This window comes from Agelaius phoeniceus, chromosome 7 (genome assembly GCF_051311805.1).
Source record: "Agelaius phoeniceus isolate bAgePho1 chromosome 7, bAgePho1.hap1, whole genome shotgun sequence".
Classification (NCBI taxonomy): Eukaryota; Metazoa; Chordata; class Aves; order Passeriformes; family Icteridae; genus Agelaius; species Agelaius phoeniceus.
In genome coordinates, this window is record NC_135271.1 from 46,066,499 (window position 1) to 46,087,550 (window position 21,052).

General features: G+C 37.7%; 1 protein-coding gene across 5 annotated transcripts in view; it reads right to left on the reverse strand.

Annotated features, from left to right (window-relative positions):
• Window positions 1-21,052, reverse strand: part of LRP1B (LDL receptor related protein 1B) — a 638,345-nt gene that overhangs the window by 228,835 nt on the left and 388,458 nt on the right. For all 5 annotated transcript variants that reach the window (XM_077181744.1, XM_077181743.1, XM_077181742.1 and 2 more), the window contains exon 8: window positions 1,680-1,902. In XM_077181744.1, coding sequence (XP_077037859.1) covers window positions 1,680-1,902 — 223 coding nt within the window. The remainder of the gene's footprint in view (window positions 1-1,679; window positions 1,903-21,052) is intronic.

The window sequence follows — 21,052 nt, forward strand, 5'->3', positions numbered from 1 at the left end:
AGTTTCTCTGTTTTAAATTAAAATCTTCTACATTCTTGAAGTGCAACAGCTACATTTGTACTAACTAATGATCATTAACTAACAGTAACTGAGATAAATTAATTATTATTAACTAAGAAATATACCAAACTTGGAAATTTTAAACACAGTTCATAGGTGTAATTGATCCATTTTAAAATTATTTTATGAGCAAATCAGGGCAAATGGTGCAAGATATACCTGCTGAATATTTTCTTGAGAAAATATTTTATAAGAAATAAACAAATTCTGTGAGCTCTGCTGTGTTCCTTTTGTGTTGGTGTCTCTGAATATGGTGGTGGCCACTCGGTAGTGCTTGTTTATCAGAAAGTGAATTCTAAAATTGTGATAATCTCTGATGTGTCTGGTTACATTGATTAAAAATTACCTAATAGCTGGTGGTTAGATAATCACAACTCAAACACAAAGTGGTCAATAATTTAGAGGCTGTGCTTGATTTATAGATTTAGAAAATGTAAAGTATCTCATTGGCAATTCTGAAAACTGAACAAATTAAAGAAAATGTTTTTGGGAGTTTACAGGCAGAATATCTTATTACTTTAACCATCCAATTGCTCACCACAAAGTATTTCCTTATCTCATTCACTCCCAAACTCAGACACATGTCACCAAAACCCAACCCAAACAAAAAAAACCCTGTTGTGCATCAAGTATTTCAGTCATTCTGGAAATTATAGCACAGTTGGCCAAGTCTTACCATTGTATTCTGTCTTCACCCAGAAAAAAGAATAATAATTAACATCATTGGAAGCATTTGATTAAGACCCAATAGAAATTCAATGCAATTATAGTAAGATGGAAAAGAAAACAGCCTTGAAAATAAAGCCACATCTGTACCAAAGTGTGGAATTCTCCCCTGAATTACAATCCTTTCTTCCCTATTTCCATTTGCACTCAGTGTAAACCTTTATCATTTAACTCCCATGGGAGTTTCTTTATTAAAACTATTAAAGCTATGTGGCTCATTTTGCAATGGTTTTCACGATGCAGGATAACCTCAGGCAGAAATACATGCAAACTTGGTGCCCACACCTGGCAGTCCAGTAGTGACCAGAATAGTTTGGTCTTTGCTGATTTTCCATGGATTTACATAAAACTCACAAGTGCCAGAGAACTCTTCCACTGTCCAGGCTAATGGACTGAAATGCTCCTGCTCCAAGACTCACAGTCCCAGAGTTTGTATTTATGGCTCTGAACATCAGGATCAGCTGTGAAAAGCATCATTGCCACCAACAACAATAAGATTTAAGGGCATCCAGATTAGTCTGAATGGGTGAATAGCTTTTTCTATTCTATTTCACATTATTGTGCCTGTTAGTCTCTCTTTCCTGAGTGGGTAAGGACATCTTGTCATTAATGATTTATCTCCCTGCACCTTTCCACCCCAGATTTTCCCTCCTGAAGTCTTTAACAGTGGTGACTTACAGGGTGCATTGTTAATGGGACACTGAATGGAAATATTCATAAGTTGCAAAATTGCTAAATTGCAGATAAACCAAAGCATGTAGCTGGATCTTTTAAATTCTAACACATCTGAATTGAAAAGGTAAAAAATTATGAAATTCCTGTAGCTGCTAGCATTATGTGCATTCATGCATTGATATCATTACTTTTTTACTGATTTGCAAATAAATACCTACTTGTCTGCCTTTAGTTATTGTTTGCCTCCTCCTCCCCTGATAGTCAACAACTTCCAGACTCTCCAGATATATGTCAAGCCAGTACACATATTTATTGATGAGGTCTAGTGCCAGAGCAGTTGGCTGTTCAATTTTTGAGTCTACTATCCACGTCCTGTTCATTCCATCCATGTCACATCTCTCCACCTTGGCAGCATTCCCGTAGTCTGTAAAGAAAAGCTTGCTGTTGAAAGAAAATAAGATGTTGTGAGTTTTAAAGGGTGTGAGCAGAGTGCAAAGCTCCTGCTGGCTCTGGAAAAAGGAAGTTTTCATTCTTTGTCATTTCAATTTCCCATACACCCCATAATTATTTTTAAAAATTCACCATATCTTCTTACAAATTAACAATTACACAGAATTATCTTTCAAATGTAAAGCACAGAAGTTCTAAAAACGTTTCCTTACAAAACAGATGCACCATGTAACACTCTAAAATTACCATCTTAAATCAATTTTTAACCATTATTTGTAAAAAATGGTAGGATAGTTACAGATAACAGTGACAAAAGCACAAAGCACTCTGGTTGTCTGGAGAACAGTTATTGCACATGAGCTATAGCAAATACAGGGATCCCCACTGCCAGGTGTTTTAACATCTATTTCTGAAGGAGCTGCTTTAGTCTGTGGTACATTTGTCTCCAGCCTTGGAAAGGTGCTCAGGCTTCAAAACGCTTCCACAAATCCAGTGAGTCATTCCATCCAGGAATAAAGGGAAACTATCAAAGACTTAAAACTGCTGCTAAAGATCTCCCCAATCCAATGCCTGATTAGCATTCACTGGGTTTAGCAAATCAATTCTGATTAACCCGACAATATTTTAACAGGATTACCTATTTGTGAGAACAAATTATACTTGCAGGCTGAAGACCACCTTGCCATGACTTTAACATGCTGTAAAGAATAATCTGATTCCAGGCTGAATGTTACTCAAACCACTTTGAGAACAAGGATTTCATTATCCAAATGAAGTGAGTTATCTCGTAGTTATTACCACTAATGGGAATAACTTTGGATCAACAGCATATAAAACTTCAGATATCTTTATGTGACAGTAATTTATAGCCTTGTAACTTCTCATAAAAAGCCAGTTTTAGGCTATTTGCTGAACAGTAGAATGAAACCCATATCCTTTATTTTTAGTCTTCAAATAAATAAGAATACATTTTAGAAGTAAAGTGTTTCAAGTGCAAAAATTGCAAATAAAATATAAAAAAAACTACACAACAATTTTTAAAAAAATAAAGGCATTAGAATAATCTATAGTCTATGTGCAGGAGCTGTCAAATGCCAAAATGAATTGATCTCAGAATCATAAAATAGGGCTGGAGGAGACTTTGAAAGGTCATGTAGTCCATCACCAGGCCATAAGGCAGAATAAACTTTACCTATAACATTCCTGAGGGATAGCTCCATTCCTGACGGGGATTTTTATTTATCAAAATAATTCCGAATTCCTGTCCTGTCCTTCACTGTCATTCTTTATCCCAGCTGTATGCTAAGAATATATTTTAAAACACAAACTTAACATCCAGGTCTACATAAATCAAAATGTCCATAGTACATAATATTTGCAAAGTAAAAATCATGCCTGAAAAGCAAAAGTAATTTGGACTGAAAGCAGGAAAAAAAAAAAGTGTATATAGCAGTAACTACACTTATTTATGTATGTATTCAGATCATCAGAAATAACAAGGCCAACACCTATATATATTTAAAATAAGTTGTTAAAATGTTATATGTACTGCAGACTACAATCTGTACTTCTGGGGATTTGGTTTATGTGATTTAACAGAACTTTTTACCTCAAGATTCAACAATTCAAATAAAGCTCATGTTGGAATCATAGAACCAACTGGGTTTGCTGGGATCAGACACTCATGTATAAATAAATATATAAACACACATTTATGTAAATACACATCCAGACACACAGCAATTATAAACACCTGAAGTCTGACTTCACACTGGCTCTTCTGCATAGTGTTTGGTTTAATTAATAATTTAACATTTCTAAAGATTAAAATAAAAGTTAAAAAGAAACAAAAATATATTAGCTTTTACAACAAGACTATCTTTTCAGATCAGACAAGAAATTAAATGTTTGTATGTCAATAGCAAATAGATCCAGTAAGGAACATCTAAGAATTAAGAATATATAAGGATTTAAGAAGTTGGTCCAGCTTTTTGGAATAGGGGGTCAATTTCTTTTTTTCCTCAATATCTGTCTTATATTAACATCATTTGTGCAAGTCATCATGACTTCATGTGTAAATTACACTCTTCTTACTCTCAAAATCATTATTCTTCTCCTTGAGGCTGACAAAAATGAAACTTTATAATAAAGGAAGAGGTAAAAGACAGAACAAGAAAGTAGTTCCCTAAGTGCTGTTGCACGATCAAAGTGCTCTGAAAATTAAATTAAGAAAATTGAATGCTTTAGTGTGTAATCTTTAAATGCAGTTCTGTATTAAATGAGTAATGCAGATTTTTAGAGTGAGGTTTAAAGCAGGAGTGCATTTCTAACACAGGAAGTCGGCCCACAATTACACTGCACTGCCTTTGCCTTGGGAGCTCTAAAGGATGCACTGTACAATATTTATTTCAGCTCTAGGCTAATTTTTGTGCTCACAAATGGTGCTGGGTTTGCCTCTCCATTTTCAGCAGAGGGCAATGAAATCTTTTATCCATTCTCAAAGCAATTTTGGGAGGAAAAGTGAGTGTGCATGTCCCTGCAGAGCCCAGCTCAGGGCACTGGGGCTATCACAGAGCTCAGTCCACTGCAGCCTTCATTTCCTGAGACTGCCAATGAGGCTAATTGATTGCTAATTGAGGCTGCTGCAACAGCAAACATGTTGGCACTTTAGGCAGGTTATCTTCTGAAAGCTATAGACTTCAGGTGTGGAAATTCTGAATTCTGCCTCTAGTTAAACAACAATGAAAAGGGGAACCTTCTTCAAGTCCTGGTGCTTTGCAGGACTTGATGAAGTCAAGGAATAAACTCAAAAGTATTCAGTTGTTTTGACTCTTCCAGAATGGTTTCACTGTGCTCCCAGTTGTACATCTAATACTAATGTTGATATCTTCCAGGCTGAATTACACAGACTGATTTCTGCAGCAGCTTATTTGGCTTAAACAGCTATTTTCACCTGCCCTCCTCTCCAGAGCTATTTCAAGATGGAAATCAAATTCTTTCCTTCCCTCTGCCTAGCAGCCAGAGATAAGCAAGGCAAGGCAGATCTCCTCCTCTCATAGGACAGGCCCTTTCTGCTGCCCTCCTGTGCAGTTATTCCAATTTTAGGTCACTGATTGAACAGGCATGGCCAGCACTGGGTTTGCTGTTCCAGAGCTGAGTTCACTGGGGTCTGCACAGCAGCCCAGCAACTCCCAGCACCAGCTGGAGTCTCAGCCACCCCTGGATGGCATTTGCTGTTTTCACTGCTCTGTTACACTGCTGATATAAACTCATCCTTCCCTCTACTACGTGCACGCTCCTCAGTCTAACAACTTAGCCTTAAAAAGTGATGGCTGGAGCTTTTCCAGAGAGTTTGGTTCCAGCTAGGAATAAATACACAGGGACTATTCTGTGCACATCTGAGCAATGACAACTCTCCAGCCTTTTCAAATAATCCTCCCTGACAAACCCACTGACTAAAAAGAGCAATAAATGTTACCAAACAGAACCAATTCCAGAGGAAAAGAATGCTGCCATGAGACAAAAGTGCCAGTGAACTTCCCAGTGCCTGCTCTCACATTCATCTTTCCTTCATTATCAAGCCCCAAAAATATGTAAGGAGGGCCTCAAAAGAGCTGTTGTTCTCTCCTTACAGAGACATCTGTAGGATAGTGACTGCCTTAGCTCAGCTGCCAAACCCCTTATCACCACTGGTTTTGCCCAGAACATTCTCTCTCATCACTTCCTTTTGTTTTCCAAGCTTTCAGTCACCTCCTTCATAATCCACCTATTTAACTAGCTGAGAAAGAATTGTTTTCCCTGTAAAGCTACATTTGGGCACTTGCATAACTGAAAACTGCTAATTTCTAATGCATCTAAGGTGCCAAACACTGCACAGAACAATCAGAGTTTGGGGGGCAAAAATACAAATTCTGGATCTTCTTGATAAAAAAAAAACAATGAAATATTACAGGAAGCAAATTAGTAAAGTATATATAGAAAAAAAGGGATTCTTTCTTAGGCAAAAGAAATCATCTTTCTATGGACAAGACCTAACTAGAATAAAGTAAAATAATTCCTAGCACATCTCAGCAGGACTTATGAGTAGAAAGGACAGGGTTTAATTTTCAGAAATTACACTGAGAGGGTAACTTTCAAGACAGAAGGCAACTAAAGATATTCAGTTGATCTTAGCAAAATGAACAAATCACAAAAAGTTAGAGGCTTTTTACCAATTTAGGAGCAAGATTATGACGTGGGGAAAAAAAGCTTGAATTGGAATTAAGAGAAATGCTGTGCAATTTAATTGGTTTGAAACATAATGTGAACGGTGTTGTCATTGAGTGGCACCATCCAGATTTAAGATTTATTAATTATATATAATAATAATATTTATATATTATATATAATATAGAATAATTTCATATAATATATATTATATATTATATATTATATAATATATAATATATAAATATTATATATTATATAATATTTATATAATATATAATTTATGTAAAATATATAAATAATATTTCTATATTATATAAATATTAATTATCCCCACAATTTCAGTTATCTTATTTATTAATAAGATAACTGAAATTGTGGGGACTGTGGTGAACAAGGAACCTGCTTCAGAGGAGGTGATCAAACCAGCTCATTAAAACAGCCCTGTGTGAAAACACCCCTGGGGCTCTCCTGCAGCCTGTGCTCTGAGGTGATCCACTGACTGCATTCTCAGAAGGGGACTGCCACACAGTCCTGGCTCTGATTTCTACTGCATTTCAAAAAATTAATGGGATTTGATTTAGTTGACATCACATTTAATTAATAATAAGCTTTATAGCATAGTTCAGGAGAATGTTTAACTCTGATTATTTTTAGGTTGGTTTCTAGGTTCAGCAGTTTTCTTTTTCATCCACATCTAAAGAAACTGGTCACCCTCAGATTTGGCCCATTTTTGGTAATAAATGATCCATTTGGCCCTCAGTGTCCCAGACAGATTTGAGGAACTTGAAGAGCAATGTTTGCTAGAATACACACACACATTGAAAGCAATTCTCAGGTTTGGAGCAAAGGGAAATTTTTCCCCAGAGGAGGAACTGAAATACCACTGGATTTGGGTATTTGGGTTTCTCCTTCCTCTGCTTCTTTCCAGCACAAGGCAGCATCCATCACCTGGAGGATAATTTCCCACACTATTTTGGGGGTTTAGAAACTCTTTGGCTCTCCAGCAAAGTGCCTTTTTTTTATTTTTTTTTTTTTTTTGTAACTGCTATTGGAAGGAAAAATGGAGTGGATGTTTTTGTGCTGCATGGGAGTGAAATTCTATTAAAGCTCCTCTGTGATTTCTGCCGCGTAAAGGAGGACATATGTTCCAAATGTTCCTGGCATTTTGGAAATCTAGCAGTGAGTGAAATAATAATGGTTTCTTCTCCTAGAGAGCTGCAGATTTAGTGCCAGGCAGGAAGCAGCACAGGGTCGAGCTGCAGATAAAAGTAAAACCCAGTCAGACAACTCGTTCTCAGCACACAGAGCCCAGCTCCACTCACTGCTTGCTGCACAGCAACAGGCAAAAATCAGCAAAACTCAGCCCCCAGGGGGGACATTAGTCATGAAACACACTTCTCTTTGCAGGGAAATTGCCAATTCAAACAAAAGTTTTCTTATTTGAAGCAACAGGGGTGGAGGCCTGAGCAGCAAATGGGGAAAGTAGCTGAGAATTTGGGGATGGATTAAAATCAAAGCCAGTCTGGTTCACTGCTAAAGAAGATGCAAGTTGTCATACTTGTTTGTTTGTTTCTATTTAAACTGTTTGTCATGCATTTATAAAAATATGCCTGTTAGAAAGCTAAATTGGTTTGCCATTAACAGGTCCCCCCAGCTCCCATTTCCTTACAGGCACAGAAATGTGAATTTTCAGGTGCTATAAAGTGAACACAATTTGCCAATCAAGTATGGTTGTTTATTATATTGTTATGACTGTACTCCACATTTGTTTTAGCAATCCTGCATGTTATTCTTCAAGTCTGATCCCTTCCACTACAAAGGGTATAAAAGCCTTTACTTTATTTGTCTTAGGGATGTCAACCAAATACACATATTTAAAGTTCATAATGATAATAATCCTTAAAAGTGTTTGCCCCTCCTTTTTCCACCCAAATGTGCTTTTTCTGCAGGGTGAGAGTGCAGATGCCTGCCCTGTGCACTCATCTACCATCTCTGGGTCCTGCAGGGATGATGTAGGATAGAAAGATGTACAGCTGAGTTTCTGTCTAATGATGTTTTGTCACAGTTGCAATTTTCTCACACAAGCTCTACTTCTTCCTATGCAGAGGAATATGTAAAATATGAAATATTTTATCTTACATATTATATATATATATATATATATATATATATATATATATATATATATATACATATTACATATTACATATTACATATTTTATATTAATTATGTTATAAACCCATATCAATCCTACCATGTTCTATTTATTGCTCCATTTATGAGTAGTTGTGGCTGTACATGCTCAAAAAAAGCACATATGGAATACAACAGCAATAAATCAAACATACTGAGAAATGGGAGCTCAGTTCCAAGGTTTTGCCTGTGGATGAAATTGCAAAGTTTGTCTTGTACTCTCATCACAAGAATTTTCTGGGGTTTTTTTTTTCCTTATCAAGACTAGAGCAATGGGATGTATTCTTGAAAAAGTGCATCCCTCAGAATATATCAAATTTATACTTGCTTAAACCTGCTTTCTGTCTACATACAATTCAATATCTTTTCATTAAAATAATCTAATTACCTTGAGCAATTTTATGCACAAAGAAATTTTCTGAATAAAAAAGCATCTTCTCTGAATTTTCCAAATTTATTCCCAATATGAAATTTTAGTAAGTAAATCAAATATTAATTTTCAGCCACATTTTTTCCATAAATACATGCAAAGTTTTAATAACTGTCAGTTTGAAATGGAAGACACATTGCAGATTTATTCCTGGATTCATTAAGGGCCCTGAACATCAGTATTTATTTGTCAGATTACTGCCCTTTATCTGAAAATGTAAGGATTCAGACTTAAATCAGATGCAGAAATTTGGAATTAAGAGCCCTTTCAGGCTAAATGTGTTTCCCCATGTGCAACTACAAGCTCATCAATTAGAACAGAAATGAAGAAACATTGATTATTCCTATTTTATCACAAACCAGCTGTGCCAAATCAATGTGCTGATCCACTGAAAAAAAACATTTTATAAACAAAGTGCCATGCTACATGGCTTTATATCAACATTTAAGTAGACTTTTAGTGTGATCTCTAAATAATACCATAAAGTCTCTATCAGATTTTTAAAAAGTAGATATAAACCCCCCCTAAAATAAAGAAAATATTTAGCAGATTTTTTTTTATATTTATACAATATGTGTTTACTTTCAAACCATACACTGATATTAGAGATACTGAAATCTGGAACATGATGATGAATAGTCCTTGGATTATCCTGAATATTTATTTTTGAAGGTAAGATGGTTCATTTCCACTCCTTTACCAGGTGTACAAGATGCACGGAAATAATTTTGCCACAGAACATTAAAATTCTCTTTCTTCATTGGCAACTCAGGCTCTGATATATTTGTTACCCCTCAAACTCAACTCTAGATAGGTATTTTAATGTGCAATTTTTGATTATTCTGCTTTGAATGATTTCTGGAGCATCAAAATGGTGCCATGTGACCTTTTATACTCTTTACATGCACTCTTTTATGTACAGAGCAGAATACACATATTCATACACTGATTTTCAAAGATTTCCTCACCATTGTACCAAAGCTCTTTCACAGGAGAAATAAATGCAGCACTTTTCCTGAAGGTATTTAATTTTCACAAGATATTATGTGCAGTCAGACTCTATTGCTCCTTCCACTTAATAAATAACCTTTTCCCTTAGTTGAAAAGCGACAATATTAAAAATTACTTTGAAAATAGGATTTTTTCGGGAGGGAAGGGGGAGGAAGGGGGGAAAGTTTTCATTAATTGTTCAGTGATTGTAGGGCAATAAAGGTAGAAATAAAGAAGATCCCTGAAATTGTGTCTGACTTGCAGCCTGAGGAGCTGCAGGCTAAAGCAGCGAGGAGTTTGGAGGGTTTAACTTTTGTCCTGGAGCTAAGCTCAGGCTCAGAGCAAATCAGGACAGCACCAGCAGCAAGTCCTTGTTTAGAAATGACTGTCTAGACACAGGAGGCCATCATTTCCCAAACACTGCCTCACTTCTCCAGGGCTTTTTCCTTCCCAGCATTTGAGACATGGCCTTTTCAACCCAGCCTGAGAAATGATGGTTGCATGGAGCACTTGGCACTATGAAATGTGGAAAATGGGCCCACTCACTTTGTCAGGGATTTAAAATCATGTTTTCCACACCACCGGCATCAATCACAGCACAGGATGCTTCGTCTTCAACTATGTGATTTCTGTCAACCAACTTTTTCCCACTTAGTGACAAGCCATGGAAAAAGGAAACATTTTTGCAATATTAATTTCTTTAAAATGTATTATTGATGAGAAAAAATAAATTAAAACAGTTCTCCCACCTTGGTATTTGATGACCTATACCAGATTAAATGTCAGTAATAGCTGGCATTTTAGAACCTGTCTCATCCATCTTATGCAGAAAATGCTACAATAATCATCATTATGTAGGATTACATTAAATTAATCAAAAATCCACAGTATGCAAGCTTGAGGAATCTCAGGGCTCCTTCCCAGGCAGAAAGGCCAGGATTACACTGAGACTTTAGATCCCAAAGGCTTCAGGCCCTGAAAAAGTGATGATTTTAAGTTATGATGAGTTAGCAGTCAACAGAAGGGAGGGGGATTTTGTTTTTTCCTTTCCAGCAACAAGGAAAGGTGTATCAGTGCTATTACATGCAATGATATTTCAAACTCTGAAAATCCCAGCTCTGCACAGCTGGAAGCTGGCAGCTTTCCTGTTTAGTTGAGTGTTTTATGGTTTTTTTTTTTTTTTGGTTGGTTTTAATTTTGGTTTTGTTTTTGTTTGTTTGTCTGTTTTTTGGGTGTTTTATGGTTTGGTTTTTTTTTTATTTGTTTTAATTTTGGCTTTTTCTTTTTGTTTGTTTGTTTGTTTTCTGCTTTTTTCTGCATGCTGTGGGAAGCAGCAGTGCTGGTACATCCCTCAGTGCCCCTGTGCTCTCAAAGCTCTTGGGATAGATTTAAGTCATTAAATACAATCAATGACATCAAAGCTCAAGATGATCTCGGATGAAGAAACAGGTGAGGCTGTAAAAATAGACTATTCTGACAAAAATAACATCTAAAAATTATATTTCAAATAAATATATAAATTCTAATTGGTATAAAAAATGACTTCAAATTAAGTTTATGCAAGTTAATGACCTTACCTTATGCCAAAGAGGAGCAAAACCATTTCATATTTGATCTGCACAAGCAAACCTCACTAACACAATAAATCCTTGAGCTGGTTTAAACTGTGCCAATGGTTATTTATCACATGTGGAACAGAAAATAGACAGCAGAAAATAGACAGCAGAAAATAGACAGCCTGTGCTTGGCAGCAATGGACAGAACTGATCTGTGTCCTGGCTTTCCTTTGGGGTGATGCAGTAAACTTTGCAGGATTATTACAAACTGAATTATTCAGGTTCAATTGATGATTCCAGTGGTGAACAGCAATTAGATATACTCAGAGTTCACCAAGAAAAAAATGTATCTAGCCAAACCATAACTGCACAAAATGAAATAAAACCAAGATTCTCATCCAGCACTTTGATGCTCCTGTTTAGGAATCTCTGTTCTTTAATGTTTGTGGGTTTGGTTTTTTTTTCTGCAAAATAATAAGTTTTGAATGAATATTAGAACTTACATCTGAATTTCTGATGTTTCAAATATTTTTCAATATTTGAAATATTTCAATATTGAAATATATTTATGAATTTCAAATATTTTCTGCTGCAGAGTTTGGTTGGGATGCTGCTGGTCCACACCAGGCTCAGTGGTGGCACATCTCTGTGCAGGACTCAGAGCTGCAAATCTTCCCACTACAAATTCCTACCTGGAGCATTATTTAATATCAGCAACAAGTGAATTACCTAATTTCATGTCTTATCCTGGCATTTGACAGTAATAAAAATAGGCAGTTTTGCTTCCTCATGAGCTACTGAGTAAACGAGTAATTTCCTCATCAAAATTCTACTTCCAAATTAAAATTATAAAAAAACCCCAAACCCCAAACCAAAGTCTTGTCTAAAACAAAGATCATAGGCAACAAATCATCAAGTTAGTAAAAAGAAAAAGCAAAGAAGAATTTTTACAGAACTGTAATATTTGAAATTAGGTTGGGAGTATTGTATTTGCATTGTTTTATTCCTTCTGAGGTCACAAACTCTTTAAATCTTCATGATATTTTTTCTTAAGGCACTACAAAACAGAACTGAATTTCAGTTAAGTGTCAACAAAATTGGTTTTATTCCACCATGGAGAAGGCTCTTGTGCTTTTGCTTTTGTTAATCTATTCTTGATCTGTTAACCTTTAATTTACAGCAGCAAGGCCTAGTGGGAAGGCAGAATTATTTATGATACCACTAGTAATTAGTGCCTAATTACTAGAACTAATATGGAGCTGCTAGAAAGCTGTGCATATATTCAGGATTTAAAGTCAAGGAGTGCTGATTTGTAACACAAATACATAAACAACACAAATATTTCCATTTTGACTTCCAAAGGCTCCCCAGCTGAGAGCCCATTGATGATCTGCCACATTACTTAATAAATTTCTAATTTGGCAGAGAAAAGTTATACAAATAATTGTTAAAAAGGAGTTCCTGCTTTTGGCTCCAGTTAGGAAATATTTTCACAGAGTTTCCCTAAAAGATTTACTGAGTGCCAAAAATACAAAGACAAAAAAGTTTCAGTATGTATGTAATGTAAGTTTCAGTATGTAATGATATGGAGATACTGACTGGAGTGTAAACTGCTGGAGGTTCTGTATTTTGGTGTTCAAAGGTGATAAATATGCATATATTTATTTATTTCAGTCATTGGTTTGAAATTTCCCTTTTCATTAGAGCAGATCATTCTAATCATCCCTATTTACTGAATTATCTGCTGCTACTTCCCACATGAAGTCTGTGTCATTTGAAGAGCAGTGAAAACCTGTGCTGGCATGACAAAGTGCTTGAGAAAAAGCCATGTGTGCCATACACTCACTGTGCTTGTTACAGAGCTCTGAACATAAGTAATGAATGAAATAAGAGGCTGCAAGAAGCAACGTGGGAATTGTAGGATTAAAGATGTTGTCAGCTGATCCAGAGGCACAGCATCCACTTCTACTCCAAACACATTTAGATAATTTTTTTAAGCAGTTGGAAAAATGTGGTAGCAAAAAAAAATATGCTTTGTTTACAAAAATGATGAAGCGATTAGCTGAAATCAAACAAACGGAGATAGAGATAAAATAAATAAAATAAATTCACTGTCTCCTCCCAGAGAATCTGCAAAACCATGGGGAAAATTTACCAAGATATTTAACAACAAAATAAATATTATTTCAGGGGATTATTGGGTTATCTATCTATCTATTCATATCCACCAGGAATTTTCTGCTATGAGATTTTGACTCCTCCTTGTTTTCTGGGGATAAAAGCGTAGAGCAATAGCATGTTCAGCATGGAAAGAATTCCAGAAAGTCACAAATCATAAATGATTAACAGAACAGAAAAATAAGGGCACTTTAGCCCTTCCCCTCCTGCCCTGCTCCACTCTGTGTGCCCTGGGCTGTCCATGGTTCTGAGGAATGGCACACACAGGATCACCTCACCCCACAATTCCTCTGCAGTGCACAATGAACCCATTCCTGGGTTTCCTTATTTGTGGAAGGAATTTCACAATTTTGAAGCCAGCAAACAAATCTGCCTCCTGATTACTCTCCTGCAACACCAGAAATGTAGAGATGTATTAGCAGCCCTGGCTCCAAGCAGAATGAGGAGAAAAAGGGGGGGATTTGTACACCCCAGAGATGGCTGCATGCACCATCTCTATAATAATGTTTCAAATACCAACCTACCCCACAAGAATTAGACAGAAAGACAATTTCTGAAAATTACTAAAATGGAAAAGAAATGAAGAAAGAATTGCAGGAAAAATAAAATAGAAATACTTTTCTGGCCAAGTATAGGACTATATTAATGTGCAAAGAAGTTAGGTTATGCTAGCATGAACTGATAGCTGAGCCATCCACACTACCTCACATATTTTATTATCAATTCTAAAACAATTTCAGAACTCAAAGAAGTAAGTTATGGCTGATGCCATTAATACTATATGAAAAAAGGAATTCTAACATATTTATGATTCATGCCACTCAGTCTCACAGGCTTTTGGTCACATCAGTGCTCACTAAATCACTTTTTCCTTGCTCAAAGTAGCACTGCTCCACAAGTCTGCAGTCCACCAGGCACAAAGTGATGACTACAGTTGCATTTTAGAGCTGCTTAACTTATCAGTGTTATTAATTAACTAATGATCTCATTTTAGGAGAAGAAGAAACAATATAAACCCCAGTACAAATGCTGAGTTCCTGATATCTCATGTACTGAGTGACAGCAGGAAAGGAGGTTGAGCTACACAAGGAAGGCAGCTGCACGTGCAGCCCAAGAGGAATGGATGGAGATGCTTTTATTAAAAGAGCTGATACAGGCTGAGGAGAAGCTTCTCTCTGCAGCAGACAGCCTGAAAGCAGAGCATGGTGTGCCTACCTGTCAGGAAGGCTTAACTTCTTTATTTTAAGACAAAACTGATATACACTGACACGAGTGAGAGTGGATCAGCAAACAGCCTGGTGGGACTTGGAGGGGAGCAGGGCGCTGCCTGTTTGCTTGATGAGAGGATAAAATCAATAATCCACAGGCATCATTTATGAAACAGATTCTTTGCATTATTTTTGTCTGATGCCAGAAATATAATTAATACCTACTTTGCATATTACCTGCAATGGAAGGGAATTTACTCTAATCAGCCTGAGGTGAAGGGAGCACAGATTAACTTGGGGCTTTCTTCCCCTCCCTTTGCCTCACCATAATTGTCCTCCTCTGACTCACCCCCAGTGAATCATCTCACAACCTGCAGCACTTTCTAATCACTCCCATTCCTCACTGCCCTCTTGGAAGAGGCAGAAGATAGCTTGGGTTGGGACACACAGGCACCACCTGCTGCAGAGCACTCATTTCCTTTCTTACCTTATTAAAAGATCTGCTCCTGGTCTTTTCACATTTTTTTTTTTCCAAAAGAGGGAAGACTGAAGAGCAGTAAGGATACTACTTTATATTCCTTTAGAGCTGCTCCTGTGTTCAGCAAGCAGTAATTGCTTGATTCAACCTGCTTCTCAATGGCACCTGGCAAGGGAGGTGCTTGCTTGTCAAAGCATAATGGGGAGGCAGCAGCGGTGACAATCAGCACAGCAGATCAGATGGTGCCCAGATCCCTGTGAAACCTGCACCAGTGAAAAGCACAAACCCCTGGGATCCAGCTCTTTTTGGAAATCCTGATTGCTTCCCAAGTCATTGACATCCAGTCCCATCCTCGTTAAGTCAGACAAGGTCTCACCACACAAGTGATGAACCCCAAGAACTCCAAACACAGAAGCACCACTCAATTATCATTCAAAACTCCATCCTTCCTGCTATTATTTGGTTCCTTTTTTGTTTTTTTTTCTTTTTTTTATTTTCTTCTTCTTAATTAAACTAGTAATTGAGGCTGTGCTATGAGCTGAACTCAATTAAATAAGTCAGGCTATGTTCAACACATGCTCCCAAAACTCTGCCACTCAAAGCTTAGGCTGGAACATCTAATCTGCAAGCATCAGACAGCTGTAAAGAGGAAATAAATTGCCATCTGAGCATTGTGCTATTGAACACGTCTAGGGAAAGGCAGCACTCTCCTCAGTATCTAAAGAACAGCTGAAAATCTAAGGACAATTCCAAAGGTGAGGAAAAATTCAATCAAAAAGAAGTATTTACTGGAGAGAGAGGGGCATTTCTTTGCTTTATTGGGTAATTAATCTCCATTAGGGGTTTTGCTTTAATATTTTATCAAGCACAGTGATTTCAGCATCACATGAAGTTTTCTGATGAGAGGGCAGCAGAAGGTGCCAGATACCCCAAGGGCTGGGATAAATCTGTTGCTGACTTGGTGAGGTCTTCAAATCTCCATGTACCTACTTCTGCATCAGAAGAATTGGCCTAACATTACCATTTGAATCTTTCTATTACTATTTAAAACAGAAGAAAGAAAAAAACCAATAAAACTGGGTATGAGTTAGACAAAAATTTTCCCAACTCTTCTCTTACACATTGAAAAAAAGCTTTAAAAAGATAATCTTTGGTGGCTAAACACTTCTCTGGTGTGTTGGAGGAGTGGAGATACTTGGATTTGAAAGCACCAGACATTACATGAGGATCTCCTGTGGCCATGGTTTTCCCAAGATATTTCTTTTTTCATTGTAACTGTGAAAGTTCCCAGGTTCACCTCAAAATAGAACAGAAAATCTTTCGCAGGACAGAAAAAGTTCTCCTTATCACCTCAGCTCCTGGAACATTAAGAGATAAAAATGATTCAACTTTCTTTGTAAACAAATAAAAAAGCCCAATCAATTTTGATGGTAGAAATCCCAGATATCAGGTAATTCCTTACAGAAAATGCTCTCTTCATACTTAGGTGTAGCCTAAACCGAAGGAAGCAGCTCAAAAGGGCAGTATCTGTAGTGTTTATTCTGTGTTTTCCTAACCTGTTAAGGATATGCAGCTATCCTCAGATCCAGAAACAGATAAGCTGCCTCAAATCAATGCTCAGAATGTTTTCAACTGCACACTGCCATGATATATTTGTGAAAACACCAGCTATTTATAGAAAGAAATAATTGGACAGGAAGCTCTTCCATTGTCATAACAGATCACTGGACATCATGAGATGTTCATTAATCTTTGTTTCAGTTTGAACACGTTCTGTTTGAAGCCCATCAATGGAAGCCATAAGAGCAGAATACACATGTGCTTTATTAGCAGCTGTTTTTCAAATGCATCCTCTAATGCCACATAACAAAGTCAGTGATCCAAGAGAGCTAAGAAATTCACAGGGTAAAAGGACTGAAAAGGATGATATTATTAAGCCTCTTTTCAGGTTTTTCCTAATAGAAATCCCATCACTAATCAGTCATTCGTAACAAATACTCATTAATTGTCATCCTTCTCAAAGCACTCAGCAACAGGACAGCATTTTAGAGGTGGGCAGGTTGAAATGTAGAGCAGTGAGCTCACAAAACTGACAAGTATGAAAACAGGAAGAAAAAAAATCAGTGTTTTTTTTAGCTCTTACACCTGTGCCTTCCTCATCTGTTTGTAGCTGGGTCTTTACCGAACACCGAGCAGGCGGCGTGCCCAGAGCTTAAACGCATCACGGGAGGCACCGACGTATTGGCATCTCCTTCTTTGCCAGCTACAGCAAATATTTGCTTTCATTTCCCAAGCCCTGCATTGACATCAAATAATTTATAACTCTATTGAGGATAAACCTCAAAAAAAGCTCATTTGGCTGGCGCAGAATTAAGGGTGATGTGCTTCTGATGTGCTGCAGAAGACGAGGAGGACGCTCCGTGCCTGTGACACACCCCAAGGATTTAGAAACACAAAGTGCTCAGTTCTGCCTTCTGCTAAACACATGTCTAGAAAACTTGAGAAAAATTGAGTTTTGCTAAGGTTTTATGAAAGCCTCCTCTATGTTTCTGGTGAAGGTTTTAGGTCTCTGCCACAGCTGCTGTAATTAAGGCAAGATGCTTGATTTAATGCAAACACTGATGCAGTTTCTTTGGTTTCACCTTTTCCCAGACATATTTCTGTACAAAGGATTCTCTCCAAGGGACTTACACTTTACAACTACACAGCTTTGTGCTCATAAGTCCTTGTTAAATTCTTGGTGAGATCCTGTTGGTTTTTGCATGCAGGGGGCAAAGTTCAGTTTTCATGAACGTGCACTTGCTATGAGAGAAAGATGCACGGGGTCTCTGTGGGTTCTCCCACAAAACCACTGTCCCATCACTGGTTACAGTAAATATTCCAATCAAATATTAATATTCCAGTTTAATAATAGGTGTAGCACAGTTTCCCAAGAGCCTTGAAAAGCATTGAAACAGCTAAAGACTGAGATTGTCCCACTTTGCACAAGGCTTCTTTTTCAAATATTGAAATTTCTTTATATTCTTTCTTTATATCTGTAACCAGAATAAACAGAGACACCTTCTTATATATATTTTTTTTGTCCCCTTTAATTCCCACCTTTTCTTCAAGTCTCTTTATCCATCTATTTTTCACACTACTACTTGGCTCCTTCACTAGATATTTATCCTCACCTCCCTGTTTCAGAGCACTGCCCCTCGACTGGAAGCCACAAAGGCTGAGCAGTCTCAGATGTCCCCATTTGGGAAATAAAAGGTTTAATTCATCCAGCTTGTTTTTGAGATCTTAGAGTTTGGCATTCAATAAAGAGTAATTGCATAATCTTGAAAAGAGCTCATGGTGCCCGTAGATAAATACACTGTATTTTAAGCACACAATGAATTTTAAAATGCATATAATGACTTGAAATATTTCTTCATTGTTGTCACAAAACTGTTTAATTTTTTTTTCTTTAATCTATCATGACTGTAGCTATAAATCCAGTGATGGAAAATAAGCATTTTCATTTGATTAAGCATTTTGAAGCAGCACTGAGTTTAGGGAACACTGGCTTGAAGCACAAAATGAGAAATAAAATGACACAATGAAAGGTAAATGTCACCAATCTTATGATTAAAAATACAATTAGAGAAGACTTAAAACTAATTCTGTGTATGAGTTTTTTTCTTCTTCTTTTTTTTTTTTTTTTTACCTTTAAACCATAAAACATGTGCAAATATGCAACACAGACAGCTCCACCTAGAGAGCCAGGCCATGAGCAGCCAGTGACCTCTGACAGGTGCCCTGCCAAACACTCCTGGTGCCAACAGAGCTGTGGCACCACCTTTGCTTTATTTATTGTGAGGGGCAATGGTGTTAGAAACAGAAAATAGGAGTTAAAAATCACATAAACCAGAACTGGAACAACCTTCTAAGCCGTGTCTAAACTCAGCAGCAACACAGGAAGGGTTCTCCACTGGAAATTTTCACAGGGTTTTTTTCAGGTCTTTTTCTTTGCAATTAAAGGAATGAAGTAATTACAGCTGGCTAAGTTTTCATGAGGCATTCTGCCAAGGAAAATAATATATAGCCACAGACAAGATATTATATATATCTGCAGGAAACCAGAATGGTTAGATTCACCTCCCAGATAAAACTTCAGCATCTTTCCTTTTTCTACCCTGATTTTATAGAAAATTCCTGTTAAAGTACCTTTCATGAACACCAAGTTCTTCAGAGAACCTGAAATTTGAACAGTTTGCCTAATAACCAGTTTAGGGAAAGGGGGGAAGCAGAAAATCCAGGCCATGGACATCCCCCCAAAGCTTGAGGGTGAGCTCAGCATCCTCAGTGTGAGCCTGTTCAGAGCCTGAGTGGCTTGGACCTGATGGTACTGGGTTTAAATGATCATATTTGAATGATCTGTGCCAGAGGACACAGTCTCAAAGTGTGTCAAAGAAAATACAGGTTGGATATTAGGAAAAAGTTTTTTACAGAAAGGGTGATAAAGTTCTGGAATGGCTGCCCAGGGAGGTGGTGGAGTCCCCATCCCTGGGTGTGTTTAATAAAGCCTGGATGTGGCCCTGGGTGCCAGGGTTTAGCTGAGGTGTTGGGGCTGGGTTGGACTTGATGATCCTGGAGGTCTCTTCCAACCCAGTGATTCTGTGATTAGAGATGAAGCAAGAAATGCTTTCCTACCCTTTTCCCCTGGAATGAGATGCTGGGAGAGACAAAATGTCCAAGGAAAAGATTTGAGCAGGAGCTGGAGAACAGCAGGTGGGATGAGCAGGGCAGGAAGGAAGCAGAGCCCCTGGACAGGGATGGGAGGCACAGCAGCACCAAAACCTTCTGCTAAAGCTCCTCTCACAGCCCTTGGCTTGAGCAGAGTGGCTTGGGCACACAAATGTCTCCTGATCAAGCACTGGAATGGTTTCCCTGGGGAGATGGTGGAGTCCCCATGCCTGGGTGTGTTTAACAAAGCCTGGATGTGGCACTGGGGGCCAGGGATTAGCTGTGTTGGGGCTGGGTTGGACTTGATGATCTTGAAGGTCTCTTCCAATCCAGTGATTCTGTGAATATTTACTTTCACAGAGATAAAAATAATATGGAAACCACCAGGCTGAGCTCAGCACTGCACAGAAAATGCCATTAGGGCTGGACTGAGTGCCAGCACTACCCTGGCTAAAGGGGCTGCTGAGCACCTTGAGAGCCAATTCACCTTCCCTTCTCCTCCAGAATTCACAGGGGCTGGCACTTTCCTCTGTGCACCTTCCATGAAAATATCTGTTCCAGGATGGTGCTGGTTTCAGGAGTATTGGCGTAAAAAGGGCTGGAGCAGCTCTCATTTTACTCATTTTGGTTGCAAACAAGCAGTGACTGAGAAGAGTTAAGTACAATTTCTTTCCTCCCCAGTCCCTCCCAGCCCAAATCGAAACCTCCTTCCCCAGAGGTTTGGCACTGACAGTGACAGTCATTACTCCTAATACTGAAAAACAGTATCATCCCCAAAACCTGTAAGAACTCTGCTTAGAAAAGAAAGATTCTGCAATCTTCATCTCAGGGTTTTCTTACCATTTGCAGAAATCCATACTACACTGCAGTGGCAAAAGCTTCCTATCAACACCTGTGGATTTCAAACTGCAAATTAGGAGCTCTATTTCTCGGCAGTATCACAACAGCAAAATGAAGCACCAGCAGGACACCAGATGTGAAATGGTAGAGATTGTCTTGTCAAGAAAAAATTGGGTCCCATCCAAGAGTAAGGGAAAATCAAAGCTTCTACAATTTGTGTAATTCTGCTCTATGTGAAGTGGCCCATTCATGGCTCCTATTTTCTCTTTACCTAAACAAAAGCAGGTTGCTCAAATTAAAATGTAATTCAGCCATAGACAGTTAACAAATGGAGATTTGTGTCACAGC